The 22,748-nt window shown below is 41.5% G+C and overlaps 2 protein-coding genes across 9 annotated transcripts in view; both read right to left on the bottom strand.

Moving 5' to 3' along the window:
* Positions 1–327: 327 nt before the first annotated feature.
* On the bottom strand, positions 328–16,344 carry LOC107325874 (butyrophilin subfamily 1 member A1-like). 3 transcript variants are annotated; one of them, XM_032441119.1, is made up of 28 exons: positions 16,257–16,344; positions 13,907–14,034; positions 12,795–13,136; positions 11,755–12,018; positions 11,021–11,290; positions 9,953–10,009; positions 8,701–8,745; positions 8,518–8,538; positions 8,348–8,395; positions 8,171–8,215; positions 7,968–7,988; positions 7,801–7,845; positions 7,618–7,638; positions 7,451–7,471; positions 7,297–7,317; positions 6,479–6,523; positions 6,274–6,294; positions 5,613–5,657; positions 5,416–5,436; positions 4,988–5,017; positions 4,851–4,871; positions 4,598–4,615; positions 3,939–3,968; positions 3,802–3,822; positions 3,686–3,706; positions 3,241–3,267; positions 2,590–2,681; positions 328–2,189 (listed from the first exon to the last, which is right to left on the bottom strand). In XM_032441119.1, exons 2-28 carry the CDS (start codon positions 14,025–14,027, stop codon positions 2,154–2,156), a joined length of 1,770 nt encoding a protein of 589 aa, XP_032297010.1. In that variant the 5' UTR covers positions 14,028–14,034; positions 16,257–16,344; the 3' UTR covers positions 328–2,153. The 3 variants fall into 3 exon arrangements, with proteins under 3 accessions (XP_032297010.1, XP_015742583.1, XP_015742584.1); XM_015887097.2 differs by lacking the exon at positions 7,297–7,317 and having other exon boundaries at positions 328–2,681; positions 16,257–16,341; XM_015887098.2 differs by lacking the exons at positions 6,274–6,294; positions 7,297–7,317 and having other exon boundaries at positions 328–2,681; positions 16,257–16,340.
* A 2,680-nt stretch (positions 16,345–19,024) lies between these two features.
* The window catches only part of LOC107325881 (butyrophilin subfamily 3 member A3-like), a 51,855-nt gene continuing 48,131 nt past the window's right edge, over positions 19,025–22,748 (bottom strand). For 3 of the 6 annotated variants that reach the window (XM_032441125.1, XM_015887117.2, XM_015887118.2), the window contains exons 7-12: positions 22,513–22,539; positions 22,027–22,053; positions 21,675–21,701; positions 20,959–20,979; positions 20,330–20,356; positions 19,025–19,802 (exon numbers count right to left, since the gene is read on the bottom strand). In XM_032441125.1, coding sequence (XP_032297016.1) covers positions 19,258–19,802; positions 20,330–20,356; positions 20,959–20,979; positions 21,675–21,701; positions 22,027–22,053; positions 22,513–22,539 — 674 coding nt within the window. In that variant the 3' untranslated portion in view covers positions 19,025–19,257. The remainder of the gene's footprint in view (positions 19,803–20,329; positions 20,357–20,958; positions 20,980–21,674; positions 21,702–22,026; positions 22,054–22,512; positions 22,540–22,748) is intronic. The other 3 variants (XM_015887121.2, XM_015887119.2, XM_015887122.2) reach the window with 3 other exon arrangements.

Below are 22,748 nucleotides of genomic sequence, written 5' to 3' on the forward strand. Positions count from 1 at the left end.
CTTTGAAGGTCACGTAGATATGACAGGAGGGAAAATACTATGCCTCACATTTCCCCATTGGTAAAGCCAAAAGCTCAAAGCAGCCATTCATTTGATTACAGTTATCAAATTAACGTGGTCAAATATAGGACTACATTACAGCAAAACATTATCTTTACTGGTTAGATATGGTAATGAAATCACATGAAGAATCTTAGTTTTTCTATAAAAGCTTTTAAATCATGTTTTCTTGCATGGTACGCCCAACTATAGGACATAACCCTTTAGAAAAGGCCTGATGTGAGGCTGTGTAGAAGAAAAGCTACGGAAAGAACAGCAGTAAATCAGTCTGGGAAAATACTGATTTTATTCATCACATTAAAAGCAAAAATGCAGATTGTTGTTTGACTGGTGAATGTATACATGACGATGTAGTTCCAGTGTGTGTATTGATGAGCCAAAGAGCGTGGTGCTAATGAAGATTCACCTTTACGGTCCCTAAAATGACGGAAGGACTCTTTAGGCAAACAAAGAGGCACATAATCTGTTCCAAGGTCTGTCAAATCAGCAGTGGCTTGAAGATTCAAAGAGAATGAGGCAAAACAGCAAGACAGTGTTCTCCATGAAGTTGCATGTGTTAATGCTTACAGCAGATTTCACTGGCTACTCACCTTAAGAACATAGATTTAGTAGCTCATGGTCTTTCTTTCCAGCACTGTTACCCATGGAAATAAAGGGAAGGAGCTTCCCTTTCTTATCACTTTCAGCAATGCTAAGGGAAAGAGCTTCCCTTTCTTATCACTTTCAGCAATGCTGAAAGTATAAAAAGTCACTTGACTTTGGACGAGATAGAATGATAGCTGTCCAGCTGAGATGTCCAGTAATATCCCAGCCTTCTGTGGTTTTGATCTTACATTCAGATGGGTCCAAGGGTCAGTGTAGGCCCAGTACTCCATCCCATCAGGCAGTGCCATGACCCAGAAGCCATTTCTGGGGCAGAGAATCAAGTACCCTTTCCCAGCCACAGATTCAGAAGCTACTCCACGTTCCCAGATAGTTTTCTTTCCCACATCCACTTCCCAGTAGTGCTTCTTCTGAGAGCTGAGTATCCGGGACGTAGTTATTCCACGGAACTGGAGTATGAACCTTTTAATGATCCATACTGCACATGATGTTATGATGTGGAATACTGAGAGAACACCATTCTCTCCTTTGGAGAGAAAAAGGCTAAATCCATCAATCTAGAAATATGAGAGGTGGGAGAGGCCAACAACAAGCTCATTGACATGGAAGCTTAGCTATGTTCATTGTTGTGTGTGAATTCTGTCTGTAGAATCATAGAATCATAGAATTACCCAGGTTGGAAAAGACCTTTAAGATCATCAAGTCTAACAAAGCCTAACCATAGTACTCTGTACTCACTAAAAGTGAGAGGATATTAGCAAGGATATTAGCACCTTGTGAATTCTCCTAAATACTTTTTAGAATATATTTTATGCTATATACAAAAATGATAAAGGATGGCCCATACTTCACACCGTTTCCAAATAAAAAGAATTTCTGCAGAAAGAAACCCTGATGGCAAGTCAGCCAAGTTGCCTTCAGTTGGCACTGTGTTTTTGCAGCTGACATAGAAGGATCTGCAATGGCTGGTGATCTTCTAGTATTAGTATTTATATATCTATATCATCTAGTATAGTATCTAAATCTTTTTAAGCAGTGTAGTTTCAGCTCATCAGAAAGCTCTTCTGTGCTAGCGCAGTTGCCAACTTTTGCACACAGGTCTCATGAATATTTCCTGTGATGATCAGTGCACAGAGAAAGAATTCATGCTCTTCTTCACACCTGATGGAACGATCTGTACACAGGCATACACAAACAGTAGTTATCAGCTCCTGGGCTTAGAAAACATTTTATAGGTTGATAAAAACACCTGGAGGCTCTCTCTACCCAGTGACTAGTGGCCTGAAGTCAGGGTTTTCCTGCAGAAATGGCTCAAGGAAGGCTTAACAAGCAATGGTGGAAGTATTTTATATGTTTCAGCTTGGTGGCACAAAGCATGGGTCTGAATAGAGTGTAGTCTGACGTCAGACTCTGGATTTCAGTCATTAATTAGCCATGCATTTTCACTTCAACCATTCACTTGTCATCATCATCAAACCCCTATGCAATTCTTAGAGGCTCAGTGTCAGAACTGGTTGCAGATGAACCTGTAGAGAAGAAAGGAAAAAGCCTCACGTTCTGGCCGTGATGACTAACAGAGGTAAAAGTGTACAGCACTTTTTTCTGATGAACGCTGATGAATGACAACTTCTTGGATGAGATGTCCAGGAAGATCCCAATCTTCTGTGGTCTGCCACTCACAATTAAACGGATCCAAGGATCCGAGTGGGCCCAATACTCTTGCCCATCTGCTAACCCTATGACCCAGAAACCATTCTTAGGGGACAGAGCCACTGTCTCTTTTCGTGCCACATTCTCCTGGGCAACACCCAAGTTCCAGTTGCGTTTCTTTCCAACATCCACTTCCCAATAATGCATCCCCGACATGTAACCTTCCTTTGCCAACAGAAAAGTGTGGGAATCAAATCTCTCCTCCTTGCTGGACACCTTTCTGATCACACCAGTGTCTGTTACGCTCTTCCCATCTTCAGAAACTTGCAGTCTAGGATGAGCCGTGTCAGCATCCAGGGTGACATCAACTGCAATAATAAGGCAATTTCTTAAGTATTAAATTAAAGGAGGTTTATTGCTCTCAGACTTTCTATTGGTTGATCCTATGAAGGAGATGATAAGCTTTTGATTAAGGAATCATTCAACAGCAAGGAAATGACCAAAGAATAAGAGCCATGCTTTTGAACACAGCTCCTCTTTGAACAAAACCAGAATCACTAAATCTTCTTGCAAGGGAATGAGGAATAATTCATTCCATTCACCAAGGCTGCATGATAAAATCAGCAGGTTTGTGTACACTTAGCAGTAGTGCTGCTCTAGCTGAGCACCCTGAAACAAACTTCTCTTTCTTATAAAGACCAAACCTATACTCTTTTAGAAGAAACAATTCTGTTTTGCATCCTGGAAGAACAAAAAATATTGAGACGTTTCTAGGACAGCAAACGGATAATGGAAGGATTCAGCATAAGTTCTTGCTGTGTTGTTACTTACAGAACAAGAGGCCTGATTGCAAACAGTTACTTGAGCTTTGTTATTAAAGGTTATTAAAGCTTGGAGAGGTGAGATTCAGAATGGGATTTTTCTTACCTATGTATCTTTGCACACGCAATAACTCTACAGGAAACAAAGAAAGGAAGAAAAGGGTTTATTTTAAGGAAATCTAGTCTCCAGTGACTTAACAGCCAATGCTACTGGCAGATGGTCAAGCACTTGTGTTATTGCTCAAAAACTGCCTTGTTCTGTGGGTCAGAAAACCATTTTATAATGATTATCTAACATGTCAAAGGAGAAGAAAATTTGAAACTAGGAAAACATCAGCTGATTACACAACAGTGTTAAACAGTGAGTACAAAACTTCCATGACATCCCACACAACTAAGAGGAAGAGTCAAAAGCTGTTATGCCCCTGAAAGAGCCTACAGAGTCTACTTCTCCGGAGATACTAAAAACTCACAAGGACAATTTTCAGTGTAACCTCTAAGACAGAGATCACTGGGGGTCATTTTCGATTCTGGGGAACAGTCCCACTCACCAGTCTCCTTCTCCAGTGTCTCTGCAAAAAGAGAAAAAGGAAGGTGGGCAACACGATGACAGATAAACCTGAATATTGGTGGAAGGGATGCCTTGCAAGGGAACAGCCCCACTTACCAATCCTCCTCTCCAGTGTCTCTGCAGAAAGACAAAGAGGAAGGAGGGAACTTAGCACCTCAGCAACCACAAAGGTTCTGGGCACAGTATGGGATGCCCTTAATAGCAAATGCCTGAAGGCAAGCAGAAGGACTCACCAATCATTGCACGGAGCTCCTCTTCTCTTTCTAAATTACCACAAAAAAAGAAGAAACTAAGTCAGGTCCAGTCCCATAGATCCCAGGGTGCTTCCCACTGGAGCTGCCCACCCCAGCCATGATCAACAAGGGCCTCTGGCAGGGAACTGGCTCACGTCCATTCACACTGCCCCTCACAACCCTCTGATTCTGAATGGGATCACTGCCACCTGTCCCAAACACCACTACACCAGCAACCAAGTAAACTATCTTCCAGATTAAAGCGGGCATCTTCACAGTTGATGGCGATGCTCATTCCTGAGTTGCTCCATATGTTCCACAAGAGCTTAATACACAGACAAACCAATTGACCCTTCAGCATCCTTGTCATCTGCCAGATTACGTGGTTGTCATCCAAAAATTATAGACAGGACTGGCAAAGTACACCATTCAACTGCTCATACCAACACACATTGTCCTCCTAACTACATGTTCTGCTGAAGTTTTTGAGTTAGATGTTTTCCACCCTAATATCACTCCGTATCATAGATGATAACCTTCAAACTCCTTTCCACTGAAGTGCAATGGGAATAGTCTGGGACCACCTGAATGCAAAAATATCCTTTTCTCTGTGGTTTACTTGCAAAGAAAGAACGAAATCAAGGGTCAGAAAAGCTTACCTTTTTTTCTTAAGGATTCTGCAAAAGAATACAAATGACTTATATTAATTTAAATTAGAACATTTTCTAAAACCTCAGCATTTCTATTGAGGAAGACGAAGGCACACAGCTCATTGAATGTCCACCATCCCTCCACAGCCCCTTCTGCATTCCCATTTGCTTCACACACGGTTCCATCACCAGCACAACACGATGACAGAGAAACCTGAATATTGGTGGAAGGGATGGCTTGCAAGGGAACAGTCCCACTCACCATTCTCCTTCTTCAGTGTCTCTGCAGGAAGGCAAAGAAGAAGGGGGAAACTTAGCACCTCAGCATCCACAAAGGCTTTGGGTACAGTATAGAATGTCCTTCATAGCAAATGCCTGATGGCACGCAGAAGGACTCACCAATCATTGCACGGAGCTCCTCTTCCCTGTCTACGTAGCCACAAAAGAAGAAGAAACTAAGTCAGGTCCAGACCCACAGATCCCAGGGTGCTCCCCACTGGAGCTGCCCACCCCAGCCATGATCAACAAGGGCCTCTGGCAGGGAACTGGCTCATGTGCATTCACACTCTTCCTCACAACCCTCTGATTCTAAATGGAATCACTGCCACCTGTCCCAACCACCACAACCCCAGCAGCACACAATGCTCATCTGGGACCAGGGTCTCCATCCAGCCACCCCATTTCTGCCTTCCCTGCACAACACTTTCTACACTCTCATCTGCCCCAAAGTCTCCACCAAACTCATTACAGCCTCCAAAACAACTGCACATCCCAACAGCCTGCCTAGCAGTGGCATGGGTGGCCAGAAGTCCAGCAGCTCCACTCACCATTCTCCTTCTTCGGGGTCTCTGCAAGAAAAAGAGGGAGAAAAGGATGCACTGATTAGCAGATCATCCTCCAGAAAGAACTGAGCAACAGTGTGGGATGCCTTCAACAAGGCACACTCACACTACACCAGCACCTTCATTATTCTGGATATTACTCATGCAAGGAGGAATTGGGGCACTGTTCTGCATGTACTCACCTTTCTCTGCATCCTTTCCTGACCTTCCCTGTACTGGGTGCTCCTCTGGAAAAGATGGAAGGGAAATCAGCATCTGTTCCAGACAGGAAACAGGGTCCACAGTTGGGAAAAGGGCTGCCTGGGCACCGTGCATAGCAGCATACAGCTGCAGTGCTGGCCTTTCAGGCTCCTCTTCCTGTATGGCCCTAAAAGGGCTCTAATGCCACATCCCTCATGGGATGGACATCTCTTCCTGACCAGCACAATTCAAGCCAGAAGATGCAGTAAGTTCCAAGCTTTCTCACATAGCTGACTCGGGACACTTGGCATGGCTGGAATAGCCCTTCTCACAGGTCCCAGGGCACTGCTCACTGGGATCACCCATCCCTTCCTTTCTCTTGAGAGTCTTTGGTTCATGCCCTGTCACACTGCCACTCACATCCACCTCTACCTGGTTTGGGTCGCTGCCACAAATACCATTCACCACTCAAACAGCAGCAGACAGGGCTACTCAGGGCTCAGGTTCTCCACCTCCCCACTTCCCAGCTCTGTCTTCCCTCCAGACCCTGATGCACACTCTTTCAAACTCTCCAACACACACATCCCCATCACCAGCACAACAACACCATGAGAAATTAACCTGAATACTGGTAGAAGGGATGGCTTGCCAAGTCACACTCACCATTCTCCTTCTGTAGAGCTGCTGCAAGAAGACAAGGAGGAACGGGGGAACACACTGGTTGGGTTAGCAACCCATCACTTACAAGTGCTCGGGGAACAGTATGGGAAGCCTTCAACAAGGCACCCTTACCCTACACAACCACAACTGTTTTGCTTGAGATTCCTCATGCACAGAAGCACTGGGACATTATGGTGCATACACTCACCTTTCTCTGGATCCTCCTTCGCTCCTCCTTGTTTCTGCAGCTCCTCTGAAAAAGATGTGTGGGGAGAAGGAAGAGACATCAGGATCTGCCCCAGGAAGGACCCTATCAGGTGATGCCAGCTGATGGTAGAGGGTCCTCATGAGCTCTGAGCACAGCAGCACACAGCTGCAACTCTGGGACAGTCCAATGGTCCTCCATGCTGCTCCCCATGTCTCACAGATGTGGTCCATTTACTACCAAACGTGAATAACCCACCATAAAAAATATCCCCACACCTGTTTTTTCTACATCACACCTGCAACTCTAGGAGACCTCAGCATACATCACAAGGGGTGGCATAGCTTTCCCACATGGCCATTTGTTTTCACAAGCTTCTGAGTTAAGGATTATCATTGCAATATGGCTGTGGAAATCTAACACTGACGGCTCCTCAGCATCAGTAATACAAGGGCTAATAGAACAGCCCAGTAGATCTGCTCATTCAAAGGTCTGTTGGGGAAGAGCCCAGGTGACCAAGATTAACAAATCCCAAGAGAGTCTTTCCCCTATGGTCTGGATTGGATGCTGTTCCCTTTTTTTTTTTGGATCCGGGTTTTCACAAGGTAACAAATTCAAAAACCAGGAGAGCCACCCAAACTTCAAACTGCCTCCAACATCAGAATGTGGTCTCAAAAGTTAACAGAATTTTTCATCAGTTCTGATGTTTGTAACACGTTGCTGATCACAGTTGAAGTGAAAAAGGGCTTTAGCCAAGACCTTCAACAATTGGTGTCACAATGTGAGTACCTGTGTATATTACACCATTAAAACTCACTAACCTATCTGCTTTTGACACTGTGCTGAAAGGCAAAAGCACCACGACTAGAAGCTCTGGAACTGGGCATCATCAACCCCATTACCAGCACAACACCATGACAAATCAACCTGATTACTGGTAGAAGGGATGGCTTGCCAAGGGACAGTCACACTCACCATTCTTCTTCTGTAGAGCTGCTGCAAGAAGACAAGGAAGAAGGGGGGAACACACTGGTTAGGTTGGCACCCCATCACTCACAAGTGCTTGGGGAACAGCAACCGCACATCCCAACAGCCTGCCTAGCAATGACATGGGTAGCCAGCAGTGAGGCTGCTCCACTCACCAATCTCCTTCTTAAGGGCCTCTGCAAGAAGAAAGGAGGAAAGGAAGGAAATGTTGTTTAGCACCACATCCTCCACAAAGAATTGGGAAAAAGTATGGGAATCCTTCAACAAAGCACACTCACAATGATGGCATAGACCAGTATTACATATTGCTGGTTATTGCCTGTCCTTCATGTACATACCTTTCTCTGCATCTTCCTCTGCTCTTCTTTGTGCCAGCAGTTGCTCTGAAAAAGAGGATCACTCTTATATGCTCCAAAGTCTCCACCAAACTCATTAAAATCTCCAACATCCCAACAGCCTGCCTAGCAGTGGCATGAGTAGCCAGCAGTGAGGCAGCTCCACTCACCTATCTCCTTCTTCAGGGTCTCTGCAAGAAGAAAGGAGGAAAGGAAGGAAATGTTTAGCACCTCATCCTCAAGAATAACTTGGGAAAAAGTATGGGAATCCTTCAACAAAGCACACTCACAATGAAGGTGTAGGCCATCACTACGTTATACTGGTTATTGCTCATGCATAGAGGCAACGGGGCACTGTCCTTCATGTACATACCTTTCTCTGTATCTTCCTCTGCTCTTCTTTGTGCCAGCAGTCCCTCTGAAAAAAAGGATCACTCTTATCTGCTCCAAAGTCTCCACTAAACTCATTACAAACTCCAACAGAAATACACAACCCAACAACCTGCCTAGCAGTGGCACAGGTAGCCAGCAGTGAGGCAGCTCCACTCACCTATCTCTTTCTTCTGGGTCTCTGCTATTTTTTGTGCCAGCAGTTGCTCTGAAATAGAGGATCATTCTTATCTGCTCCAAAGTCTCCACTAAACTCATTACAGCCTCCAACATCCCAACAGCCTGCCTAGCAGTGTCATGGGTAGCCAGCAGGGAGGCAGCTCTACTCACCAGTCTCCTTCTTCAGGGTCTCTGCAAGAAGAAAGAAGGAAAGGAAGGAAATGTTGCTTAGCACCTCATCCTCCACAAAGAATTGGGAAAAAGTATGGGGATTCCTCAACAAAGCACACTCACAATGAAGGTGTAGAACCCTCATGCACAGAGGCATTGGGGTCCTACCGCTCATGCACTCACCTTTCTCTCTATCTTCCCTTGCTCTTCCTTGTGCCTGGAGCTCCACTGTAAAATGGACATGGATTCTGGTGAGAGTAATGAGGACAGCTTTCTTAGCAACCCATCCCCTATAACTCTATGGAAAGTGATGGGATGCCTTCATCATTGCACTCTCATCATTGACCAGCCTCACTTAGTCAGGGCTTTCCTATGCACAGTGGCTTTGTGTTATCACCTACATAACATTTCATTTTCCCCTTCTTTCATGTTCAGACCAAGACTTAAACCTCACAGTCCCCTATTTGCTCTTTCATGGCATATCCCATAACCTGGGCTGCTTGCTCTCGATATCCAATGCTTAAAATCTTGACACAGTAGAAATGCCATTGAGAAAGAAGTCCAGTCAATATTTGAGTCCAGTCAATATTTGAGTCCTAATATCATAAGAACATCCTACCATCTATACCAAATGCACTGTAGGGCACAAAAGATTGCTGTGGCTACACAGAGACCAAACCCTTGCAAAGCCTTCATTCTATTGCGGAACCATGGAACATGACCGTTCTTTGTTAATATACCATCAACACACACATTGATTTTTCTCTCACTGTGTGCTAAAATGAAAATGCATGAAAAGTAGCATAAAATGCATACCATGGCAAGAGAACAGCCTCGCCTCAGAGATGAGGGCAACCATTCTGAGCTCTCACTTTGGTCCACCAAATAAACGTATGTCCTACGTACTCATAGTAAATCAATCCACTCACTGTACTGCTCCCTTCCTTCTTTGGTTTATGATATCTGACACTCATAAGGACCTTTCCTAACCAAGAGAAAGTTCCGTAGTTCATTACTAAGCCAGAAAAGAATAAATAAAGGATAACAATATGAAAAGGAAAGATGAGACAATGAAAAAGGTACTTTCATTTGAGAAAACCAACTTCAGAATGCCTGGGTGCTAGAAACAAAAAGGTCTGGAAAGGCAAAGGAGAGTATTTTTCTGTGAATATGAGGGAAGATGTTGATTTTGAAGAGCTTTGGGGTACATTCAGAAGGCTGAAGCCACTCTTGAGTGAATTCATTAAAAGAAAAGGTTCTCTTGAAGGAATACAGAGCTGTGAGTTTCTTGGAAAGAATGAGTTATCTCCAACATAGGGTGTCTGTGCAAACTTGGGAGGACAATAAAAGGTTGGAAATTCTGGGTGAGAAGGATATTAGAAGTTCTCTGATATGAACTGTAAACTGGGGGCTCTGGTGTGGAGGAATAGCTTACCTATTATTACAATAATCAGGCAAAAGAGACAAAGAATCCAGAGCCAGTTATGGTTTTCTGAAAAAGGGAGAAAAAGCAATTAAAAAAGAAAAAAAGACAAATAATCTCTTGCAATTTAATATAGATATCCCCCTTGTCCTATCCACCCTCGTAAACGAGCATTCTCCCTCCTGTTTATAGGCTCCCTTCAAGTACTGGAAGGACACAATGAGGTCTCCCCAGAGCTTCCTCTTCTCCAAGCTAAACAAGCTCCAGTTCCCTCCACCTTTCCTCATAGGAGAGCTGCTCCAGCCCTCCCATCATCTCAGTGGCCTCCTCTGGACCCATTACACGAGCTCCCCATCCTTCCTGTACTGGGGGTTCCAAGCCTGGATGCAGCACTGCAGATGGGGCCTCACAAGAGCCAATTAGAGGGGGACAATCACATCCCTCATGGGATTTATCCCACCATGTTTCCATGATAGCAATTAGGTCATACTTTCCCAATTGCACCACAGTTTCTAACTCCTCCTGTTTATTTCCCATGCTGCATACATTGGTATAGAGGCACTTCAGCTTAGCTATTGGCCTCGTTGCCTTCTCAGATATTGCCCTCCCTATTACCTCCAAGTCAAGTCTGGGGTTTTCCTTTACCTCCTCCCAAGATGACAGTGTTCCCACACGCTTCTCTGTCACATAATACACCCCTTTCCCCTGTATCTAGTTTAAAGCCCTGCTAACCAGCCCAATCATCTTCTTCCAAGAATATTTATGGCCCTTCTAGTCTGTTGGCTCCTGTTGCCATCAGCACTCCCCCCTTCTCAAGGCTGAGTCCCAAACCATAGTACCAAAAGCCTTGAGTATGACACCATTCACAAAGCCCTTCACTCAGTGTGTCCACCCTCCTCCTTTTGTGCAGATCCCAGTGTCACCAAGAGGACACAAGAAAACAATCCTTGCTCTTCTAACCCCTTCAGAAGTCTTCCCAGAGCCCCGAAGTCCCTTTTGGTCACCCAAGAACTTCTTCTGCCTACCCCTTCATTTCTAGTGTGGAAGACCAGTAATGGATAATCAATAATTGCTGCATACCTATCTGTTGAGTAAGCTGTAGATGGGATTTCCTATTAGTTGTCAAGTCAGAAGGTGGTGGCTGTCCACAACGCAACTCATCAGAGCTTTCTATTGCAAAAATACTATACTTCTCCTCTGGAATGCTTGTTTTGCTCAGTGAAGACAGATGTTCTCTTTGGGGAATACCTGAAATAGCCTTGGGGTTTACACAATCACCTCTCATTTGGCTCTCATATGTAAAAGTATGTTCAGTACTTGGCTTCTGTAGAGTCATTTCATTCAAGGAACCTGTAACAGAGGCAATTGTTGGGCATGACACAGTACAACAAGAAAGAGATTTCACAGAGCACCTACAGTTTTGTTGCTGCTTCACTCGCCATCAAAATCATCTGGATTTTGAACATTTAATTTGCAAATGTGTAAGTTCCTGCCTGAACCAAGATGGATTTTCACAAGAAGCTTTCCAATAAATTCAGCACAGATGATAGAAATTAGCAGCTAAACATTAGGAAAGCAGTATTATCTCCATGTTTGAGGTGGCATTTAAAAAAATAAAAGACTATCTTTTCCAGTTTCCTGAGTGCAGGAAACTTGCACTCACAAAACACACACATTCACACTGCTAAAAACAAGTGAAATCTCTCAAACTCTTAATCTGTGGGTGGCACCCCTGCCCACAGAAGAGTTATTACAAACATAAGGTCTCTAAGGTCCCTTCCAGCCCAAGTCGTTCTATGATTACAAGAACCTACCAGTTTGGTTTATCTTTTCTTTGATGAGCATAATTACACACTTCACATCTACATCATCACAAGGAACCGTTATGATGCTTTGTACTACAAAAAGGTCTGTCTCACTCCAGGTGACAGTGGTCTTGATCTCCACGTTTTTTTTGCCTCCTCCATAGGTTGTCCAAATGACTTGAGGCTTTGGGTACCATCCTTTTGAATTGCATGTGTAGCGACACGAGCTTTCCTCTTGCTGATCCTTTACCAAAGCTGGCTTGTTCCCTATTGCTGTAATGGAGTTATTGCAATGAGAGACAGAAAAAACATTTTGTACAACTCCTAAGTTATATAAAAACAAACATTAACAGAAAAAAAAAAAAAAAACAAAAAAAACCAAACAAAAAAAACCACCAAACAAATACATCTGAATGTGTCAATATACTGCTCTAAATATTCATGGCATATAGAAACTTCCATACACGGCCAGATGAAGGAAAGAAGGAAGGGAGGAAGGGAGGAAGGGAGGAAGGGAGGAAGGGAGGGAGGGAGGGAGGAAGGAAGGAAGGTGAGGGAGCGAGGGCAGGGAAGGGGCAGGGAGGAAGGGAGGGTGGAGGAAGGATAAGGAAGGAAGGGAAGGAAGGAAGAAGGAATCGAAGAGGAGAATTGGAAGGAAGGAAGGAAAGGAAGGAACGGAGGAAACGGAAGGAAGGATGGAACCGGATAACACGTATAAGGTGATCAGACAGGACAGTGAATAAGCGGGAAGGAAGGGAGAGAAAGATAGGAAGGTTGGTTGGTCTATTGGTGGTATTTGTGTGAAGGAAGGGGGAAGGAAGGAAGCGCATAGGAAAAGGAAAGGAAAGGTAAGGGAAGGAAGGAAAGGAAGGCCAGGAAGGAAGGAAGGAAGTGAAGGCAGGAGGAAGAGAAGGAAGAAAAAGGACAGGAAAGGAAGGAAGGAAGGAAGGAAGGAAGGAAGGAAGGAAGGAAGGAAGGAAGGAAGGAAGGAAGGGATAGTTCCTGATAGGAACTGAACTAAGCACAGTCATAACAATCTTTCTGCTTACCTATAACATCAAGGTGAGCCACAGCCTCCTGGGAGACAGCGTTGCCACTCACAGCACAAATGTACACCCCCCTATCAGATATTTGCACTTTTTGGATAATCAGGAGAAGTCTTTTTCTCTCCCAGCGCGCCTCAATTCTGCACTGTTCTTCATGCTGGCACTGCTCCACCTCCCCATCCAGGCTGGAGGAAGAGCAGAGTGGAGTATCTCTTCCCTTTTCCTCTTTGTACCAAAGCACACTTGTGTTGGAAGGGATTTTGGGCGTCAGCTGGCAAGACAAAGTTACTTGCTCACCAACAAGGGCAACTGGAGGATGAATGATGATGGTGATAGGATCTTCACCTGCAAGGAAAAAGTGGGAGCACTGTTATTATAACAGTTCTACTGATGGAACAATGAGACAAGAAGTCTCAGGGTTAGGTTAATCCAAAACAAATGTTCTCTCTAGGCTAGAATTCTTAATTCCCCTTCAATGATAGGGACAGTCTTGAGTTAATGTTCCCAGCTCCTTAAAGCACATGCACTCATCATAATTTCCACCTTTCCAGCTTTTACACATCAGTCCTGTAAGAAACTCCTGGAGAACACGGGCTGTGAGAGACTGACTATGCCTTTTTCATGTGTGTGATAAGACAGCACACCTAATTTTACCCCCTAAGAACCCAGAGAAGGAATGGATTGTCTCCCATCATTTGAGATGGCCAGTGTTGTCCCAAGCCCTGCTCTTGAATGTATCAGACAGGATCTACGATACATTTATTCCATCAGAAAACGGGAATATGATGTGAAGTGCAGGTGTGATATCTTAGGAAAACTGATGCTGAACAGTGCACTAAAAAGTTGTGTCAAAGTAATGAGCAGAACTTTGGTTTGGTATAGGAGGTTGCTCTTGGCCTTTTGCTGGTGGATACATCAGCACTGTGTGCTGTCAAGCAAACTGTGGCCGGAACAGTAACAGTCATTATGTTCGTCTTTCCTTATCCCTTTAGTCATTTGGAGCCTACTCCATGGATTCAGCTTTCTTCACTTTGTTGCATGCTACTAATTTTACTTATCCTACTTATATTCTACAGCTAAATTGAATCATTGCATATAATGCATTTTTCTCTTACCTGTAAACCACATTGCAATAAAAAAACATACTGGAAGACTCAAGAACAGGACTACTCTGGTCCTTCTTGGGCACACACTTGAAAACACTCCAGAAAATGTCATGTTGGTTAAGTTGTTCATAATCCTCCTGGAAATGGCAGACATGCAATGAGATAAAAAAAGGGGATTCCTGAGAGGAACAAAACATAAGCAAACGCATATTCCTAAAATAGAATCACATTCTTTAGCGAGGAATTGAGGTCTTCATTGCTCTTTAGCATGTAGTGTATTCTACGTATTCTGTACACCTTCTGCTGATATTCATCCAAAGTGCAAAAGGTGTGGTTTGAACAGAGGCTGAATAGAGGAAATCCTTTAAGATGCATTTGGGCCTTTCCCCTATCCTCAGTTCTACCATCTTCCAACAGACAATAAAGAAGCAGTAGCCAAGAACAAAACAGGATGGAACAATCTTGCCATTGAGTTGAGCTTCCTGAGGATGTATTTCTAACTAGGAGAATTGCTTCTCCCTTACATTATTCTTACTAAACCTCAGATAACACCATGGGCCTCACCGAGGATTTAGGAAGGTTTCAATTATGATGAAATATTGTTGAATGTTCCATGTTGTATGAATGGCAAAGCATTTGGGCCACGTGAAAGTGACTTTTGCTTTGTAAAGGCTGAACTTCACAACTATAGAACTGCTCTACAAATCAACTATATCTCCTGAGACCAAAGTTTCGCAGTTTCAAGCAGGAAATACTTTTTTTTTTTTTTTCTTCTTCTAAACAGTGCAAACAAAATATACAGCTCTTAGAACAGATGGAGTGATGATGATATTAATTTGGCCTAAACTACAGACTGTCTTTTTTTGAGGGCATTCTTGCAGCTCTGTACTATCCTAGGAAGAAATCCATGAGCAAGATGGGCCAGACAGACTCTCAATACCTCCATGCTGGCTGCTACTACAATCACTGGACTTCTTTTTGGCACCTAAATTAGGTTGGTGCTCTCAGTTTTGTCATTGTCAGTGCCTTGAGTGCAATAAGAAGCCTTAAGGACCATGAGTTCCCTCACCTCCAGCCATGCTTTCTTCCCACTGCTCTTGGAAATTCAAGCTAGTAATAGTAATAGTAATAGTAATAGTAATAGTAATAGTAATAGTAATAGTAATAGTAATAGTAATAGTAATAGTAATAGTCTCGTGCGGGATGGAAGGGACCTTAGAGATCATCGAGTCCAACCCCCAGGATTCGAGCCTCTGTGCTGCAGAGCAGCACTTCTACCACTTGTGCTACAGGGGGATTCAAACACCCGGGCTTGTGCCATGAACTGCAGCCCTGCTCCTAGTTCTCCCTTCTTGACAGACCTTGGACCTGTGCTGCAGGTAGCTTGTGTCAGACCTTGAACACAGACTGAAGTCTCGGCCAGCCTTGTTCTTCCATTGCTAGGCTCTCATGCCACGCATGGGCTGCAACGCATCACCTGCTTTTGTTGGATTCATTTACAGGACTCAGCTGTGCTTCATGCTTCCTCACCTACATTGATTCTGCAATGGTGTGTCATGTTCTGAAACCAAGATGCCAGTGATGACTTTACTACACCAGACACTCCTTTTATACAGCTCCTCTCATAGTGTCACTGAGCCCATCACCCCATTTCACAGCACGCCCCATTCCTTTTATTTATGGCTATCTTGCACCTGCAGCCTATCTTGACTGCAGTAAGTCTGCACTCTTGTCCTCTTTCAATGGAAAGTAATCAGTGAAGTGCTGAAGGGCAGTAAAAGTACATTAGGGCAATAAAACACCTGAGATATGCACCATTTCTCATAAGAGTACAGACTTCAACTTAAATGCACAGAGCAGAAAAGGGAGACAATGCAAATACCCACAACAACAACACTTAGGATACTAATCAACCCAAAAGCATGTTAGAATAATGCATTCCCAATTGATCCCTTCACATTTCACCAAGCACCAAATTTGTACACAGCTGCATGCTAAAGATGATTATATACAGACAAGCACGTTGATCCACATTCTAATTATAAGTTTGCATTTACAAAGTCTTTGCAGAGTTCATATGTATTTCCAGAGTTCAATGAAATAATTAAAACTGCAGTATAAGCCTCAAAACAACACTTGATTAATTTATATAAATATTCTTGAGTCTTAGTTATCAAATACTTGCTCTTTAATATTACTAAGGTGTTCTCTACTTTATTCCTTATCATTACTGCAATCCCAACACCTCTCTTGTGAAATAAAAAATAGACTATATTTAGACAAAATAGTATCTAAGTTATATAATTTTGTTGTATTCAATATGTATCTTTTCTAACATTAAAAAGTCTCATGTTCTTACCTATCAGCAGCCTCTAGACCTGTTGTTAACAAAAATATACCAGGAAGAAAGAAAATGGCTCAAGCCACCGGCTGAAGTAGGAGGAGCAATTTCTGTGCCAATAGGAAAACAATAAAGAAATGCCTCCTCCCACTTGTAGGAAAATGAAATCAAGATGACTGTAATGTGACGGATAATTAAGATTAAATAAGTATATGTATATTTATAATAAAATATATGTTTTATATATTTTATTTAAATATTTTATTTATATTTTATATATACAATATTTTATATATTTATAAATATATATTATTTATTTTATATATTATATATAATTATAATATACATAATATTATATATATAATGTTTAGGGTTAGAGTTTAATATAATATATAATATTATATATTTATATAGTATATATATTATACTTATAGTTATATATTTATTTAAAAATATATATTTTATAATATATAACCTGATATTTAAATAGACAAAGCAAACGTTTTTCTTTCTGTGTGTTGAGTGCTTTTTGTTTAGTATCTAGTAGCTCAAGCGTGAGCTCATGGTAGCTGATACAGTTCTGTGTTTTAAATATAGGATGTGAATAATGGTGATATAACACCAATGTTTTTGTTGCTGCAGAGAAGTACTTGCATTGTGTTATAGACATTTCATCTTCTCTCACTGTCCTGCAGCGAAGAGATGGGGAAACACACGGAGTTGGGAGGGCACAAAATGGGAACAATTGACCTAAACTGGCCAAGGGGATATTTCACACCATACAACAGGATGGGGATCAATAAAACCGGGGGGGTGTTGGCTGGGAGGGTTGGAGATGCTCAGAGCCTGGCTGGGCATTGGTCACTAGTTGGTGAGCAATTGCTATTTGCATCACCCTATGATATATTCTATATTTTCCTGGGATTTTAATTCTAGACTGATTTCATTTCTTTGTGAGTCGTGATGCACATTTGACTAAGGTTCCCAAAATATTGCATTTCCAAGAGTTTCAAAGCAGCCTGTGGACTCCTTCCTTTCTGCTCTGTACCTTTAGGTGTTCATTCATCTGTTTTTCTTTCTTTCTTGTTGATTTTTGTCGTTGTTTTTCTAGGAAGTATGGCCCATTTTTACAGAGTTTTCTTCCTTCACATTATCCTTGTGCTGAACTCACCTGATTTGTTTTGTCAACTTCAGTGTTAAATAGGATCGCTGTTGGGTCACAACTTTGGAGTAGTTCACCAGGCTGCACTTCTCCAATGACATTCTGTTGACCAGACACCCACAGTCTCATTGTTTTTGTGTTTTGGAGTTGTTTTTTTTTTTTTGTTTGTTTGTTTCTCTGCTTTTTTTGTGGTCTCTTATCATTTCTATTGACTCTACCTACTGCAATAATAAGCACCTCATTCATATAGAGATATTCCACAAGACTAGTTTTACATTTGTACTGCCTTTCTGGATGAATTGCTGTTTCTCCCATTTCAGCACCAGTGGGTCTTAAGAATTCATCTCACAAATGGACTCGATGATTTCTAAGGTCCCTTCCAACCCACACGAGACTATGATACTATGAAATAGTTTAAACAATTTCCATCTCTCAGAACTATTTTCTTCATATGAAGAGGAAGACCATCCAATTTACAGCATATTCTGCCCATGGGAACAGGTCTCTGATTCAGCTTTTAACCTAAAGATTTTTGGAGATAGTTTACTGCAGAAATAGTTGATTAAATTCACCATTTCCCCATCAGTCAGAGGATGCTGGAACTAAGATGGCTGCTCTAAAAGTAATGCCTCCTATTTATTTTGTTGATCCACAATGTCAGAGGCAGATGTTGGTGGAATACCAGTAGAGGTTGAGTGTTCCTGACAACATCCCATTAAATTTTGTTGCCATGTGACACATGGAAACAGAAGATTGGTCTGACAAAACGGCATCTGACATGGAAGCGCACATGAAGTGAAGGTAAGCAATTGAATTCCTCCATGCAGAAAAAATTCCACCCTTTGACATTTATCAACACCTGATGAATGTTTATGAAGACCAAATGGCGGACATGAGCACAGACAGGCAGCAGGAGATGCATTTCAGCCACACCTACATAGCAGTGGATCACCTCATGCTTTCACAGCATGAAGGTATTCATTTGTTGCTGGCAAAAATGCAAAGCTAATGATGCTGGCTATGTTGAAAAAATACAGTTTTATAGCTGCAAATTTGCTCTGTCAAAGTGTTCTCGTGTTCTATGTAGCTGTTGTAGTTTCCATGGAAATAAATAGGTGGCATTAGATAGACTGACCCACATAGATGATTATTAAGACTCTTTCCAAGCCAAGCCATTTTATGTTCAGTCATGGAAAAACAGAGCTCACCCCACACTCATTGGCTTTTCCCATCCCTGTACTTTAATGCCTTTCATTTCTCAGCTGAACACAGTTTCAAGGCAATGGCCACTTTGAGTAGTTGGGCTGTGCTGTACATAGATGTGTCTCATGCCACTAACTCACTATCCTGATTGTTCTTTCAGTTATTCAACCAAATTTTACTTAGGAGAGTTTAAACCTGAGCAGAAGAGTCAGGATCTAGATACCTTTTATTGATGATGGCTTAGCTACAGTTTGAATTGAGGGTGCAAATTAGGTCATTTAACTCTAGGTGCACATACATGAGCTCAAAATGTGTTAGGCTTCCACATTCAGTCAGTTGAATATAACCATTGTTTATAACTGATGATATCTGAGTTCGTTGGGTAAAAATGAATATACAGTAAGTGCTACAAATACTGAAATAAATACGTAGAGGTTTCATTTGTTTATTTGTTTGTTTGTTCTCAATCCAGATGCAGTAAAATACAATAGAAGTAATTTGATATGTTCCAGTTTTTACAGAATGAGCTCTTACAGGAAGATGATGCCCTCTGAAGTACTTCAGGGACTATTTCTTCCTTAACCATGGTTTTTAATGATGAAAATGCACTCTTTTGCATTCTTTTTGGCATCCACTGTTATTTCACCATGTTGTTCATTTATTAATCTCCTTATCACTCTGTGGAAGAGCTTCGTAGGTCTGAGGTTTTACAGGACGTACCCCCAGCCAGTTGCCACTTGAATCCGGACTGAAGAATGGATAAATGTTCCCAGTACACTCAAAAAAGACAGTCCCAAGAGGCCTCATTTCTTCAGCATCGTAGAACGAAAGCTCAGTGTTTTCCATATCCAGGAGAACACCCACCACACTGCACTGTTCGCAATCTCTTATATCCTGCCCATCACTGAATGTGTATGTCCCCTGAGAATACTGTAGACTGAATACATTATTCGCTGGGAGTGAATTCTCCGTGTTGTTCATTATCATATTCCTAATCTTCTCACTCACCACTCCCAGCTCCCACTGCGACTGGTTTCCCACCTCTACTTCCCAGTAATGTTTTTTGCTTGGAAAACCTTCAGTAGCTACCACCATCGCTTTGAGGACTGTCTCTGTCTTGTCTGAGGACTTTACCCTCCTTTTGTCATCACTAATGCACAGGTTAGGGTGTTTGCATTTCTGATCCAGAGTGATATTAACTTGGGAAAAAAAAAAAAAAAAAAGCAAAAAGAAATTATTTTTGATTTTCAGGAAAATAAACAAAAGCAAAGAAGAGAATACAGAAGACAAAAGGCAAAATAATCAAATAAATTAGTAAATTCATACACCAGGAATGTATGAACTACGTTCGTTTTCTGGGACAAAAACTCAATAGGAAACAGTGGGAAATGCCCTTTCTCTGATTTCATTTTGGCTTAATTAAACCATCTGCACTCATATTGACTCATCAGTTTGCTTTCTGAGCAGAACACAGAGCTGAATCTCTTGAAGCCACATAACATTTAAAAAGGTCTTAAATGGGACATAAATGATCCATTTCAACTCATGGTTTTGAGAACAGTGTAAATGGGAGATGCCCACAAAAGACTGTGTGCCTGTTTCAACAAACAGACTTAACATTTTCCCCAAATTATTGCATCCCATGAATTTTTTTGTGGCACAAATGATAGATATTTGTATGTGCATAGAAGAACGTGAGGGCAATGGCAGGTTAGTCTTGGCTTACCTGCATTTCTACGAGCTTTCCTGAACTCTGCAAGAAAAAGAATATATATATTTATATATACGTATAAAAAACAATGGTTAATTTAAATTACTGCAGTGCTAACATACCTGATTTTGAGCTGTATAGTGCTACAAAGAAGCAATGAATGGTTGAGGTTGGAACAGACCACTGGGTCCATCTATACAACCCCAGTGCTCAAACAGAACAGTTTGCCCACAGTGTCGACTCATGGAATCATAGAATCAACAGTGTTGGAAAGGACCTCTAAGATCATCCCATCCAGCCATCCACATATCACTAATATTTCTCACTAAACCATGTCCTTCAGTACAACATCTAAATGTTTATTGAACATCTCCATGGTTGGTGACTTCCCCTCATCCCTGGGCAGCCCATTCCAGTGCCTGACTGCCTACTCTTGAATAAGTATTTCCTTGCATTCAACCTGAATCTCCCCTGGCACAATCTGAGGCCATTTCCTCTAGTCCTGACTTTCTAATATCTACAAGGATGGAAGCTCCATGACTTTTCTAGACAACCTTTACTGGTGCTCCATTTTTGATTTAAACATTTTTGATAATATTTGAAAACGTGATAAAATTCTTTTTTTTTTTCTACTTTCAACTCACTCAGTTCATTCCGGACGTTTTCTGAAAAACAGAGAAAGTTATGTTATAGCTATGTATGGAAAGGATCTTCTGTAGAATCTCATATAACATGTGTCTTGCCAATACTACATTATTTAAGCTTGGGCCTAGGTCTCAGGAAACAATGCTAGTGTAACTTAAGAATAGAGGTTATCCAAATCCAAACAGTCACCTGGGCTATCTGTAGAGTCATAGAATCATGGAATTGTTTGTGTTGGAGGGGACCCTTGAAGTACATCTAGTGTAACTCCCCTGCAATGAAAGAGGACATTTACAGATAGATCAGGTTGTTCAGAACCTGGTCTAACCTGACCTTAATTGTATCCATGGATGAGATATTCACCACCTCTCTGGGCAACCCGTGCAGTGCTTCACCACCCTATTGTAACAAAATTCTTCTGTAGAATGTCCAAACTAAATATCCTCACTTTTAGTTGGAAACTGCTTCCCCTTGTAAGTATGTGTGTGTGTGTCCCTCTCTATACATTATTTCCTCTTTAAATATGCCAGCTAGTAGAAAGAGACATTTTTAGGGACAACTAAGCCTCGAAGTATGGAAGAGAGAGGGAAATGCTGTGATGGACCTCCAGTCTTAAGGATATCAAGATGTTTCACTACTCACTTCTAAAACTGCATTTCTAAATCAAACGAAACTTAAATTATTTTTAAGGACTTTTCAAAATTAAAGTTATCCTTACCGATTTTTCCCTTCGCATCCTCATTTTCTACAAAGAAATAAAATTAAAATGCCATGAAAAGTTAGGAAGATTATAACAGGTGAATTATGCCGCACTCATAGAATTATAGAACGGTAGAATTATAGAACACTTGGCATAATCTGCCTGTATGTATAGAATATTTAAATGAATGTTTATGTATACCTACATAAAGATTGCTGTATTTAGTTATATATAGATAACGCTCTTTAGAGATACATAGGTATATACATATATATACATATACGTATAGATAAAAAGAAGTTAGGTGCTTAGAATAACATGATATAAGTAGAGAAAAGTAGAAAAGTAGGAAAAAAACACGTTAATTTACCCTTCTCAAATCTCCTCTTTTGCTCTTCTGTAAAGAAACAAAGCAGAAATAAAAGTGAAATACATTTCCCAAGACGAAAATTCACAAAATCTGGCTGATAATTTCAGCCCTGAAAAGTGTGTTCATTTAAGGAAATAAGGCCTAGTATTAAGGTTAGAAAAAAATGTGAGACACATAAGTAGCTCATCAAAAACTGATAGGGTAAGTTGCCTGCTGGGTGTGTGGAGACACCCATCCCCGTCTATATAATGTAGTCTAGATGATTGGCTTAGACTAGATATATGAAATCCATTGATAAAACCAGGCAGTACTGATATTAACTGCTATTCCTATCTTCAATTAATTGAAAATCTGGAAAGGAACGATATTTTGACTATGGGCCCTCCCTCATGAAACCCCCCCTTTTCTTTTTAATGAAGAAAGTGTTCTTCTATCTAACAATCTTAAAAATCAGTATAACAAAGAGAAGTCGAAATATTCTCTCACCCAGTCTGTCTTTGAGTTCATCTATATCTGAAAAAGATTTTGATTAAATATTAGAAAATTAATTTTTTTCCCTCTCTGACATAATTTGCATGCCCAGCAAAGTTGCTGTCCAGAGTCAAAACAGTATTCTGGCTTTAGATGTGTACAATGTAGTCCTAACTGGAAAAAAGGCACCTAAATTTTTCATAAAGAGTACAGAAAACTATATACTTTCTTTCACTTTCCAGGCTCTGGAA

The sequence above is a fragment of the Coturnix japonica genome, linkage group LGE64 (assembly GCF_001577835.2).
Source record: "Coturnix japonica isolate 7356 linkage group LGE64, Coturnix japonica 2.1, whole genome shotgun sequence".
Lineage (NCBI taxonomy): Eukaryota > Metazoa > Chordata > Aves > Galliformes > Phasianidae > Coturnix > Coturnix japonica.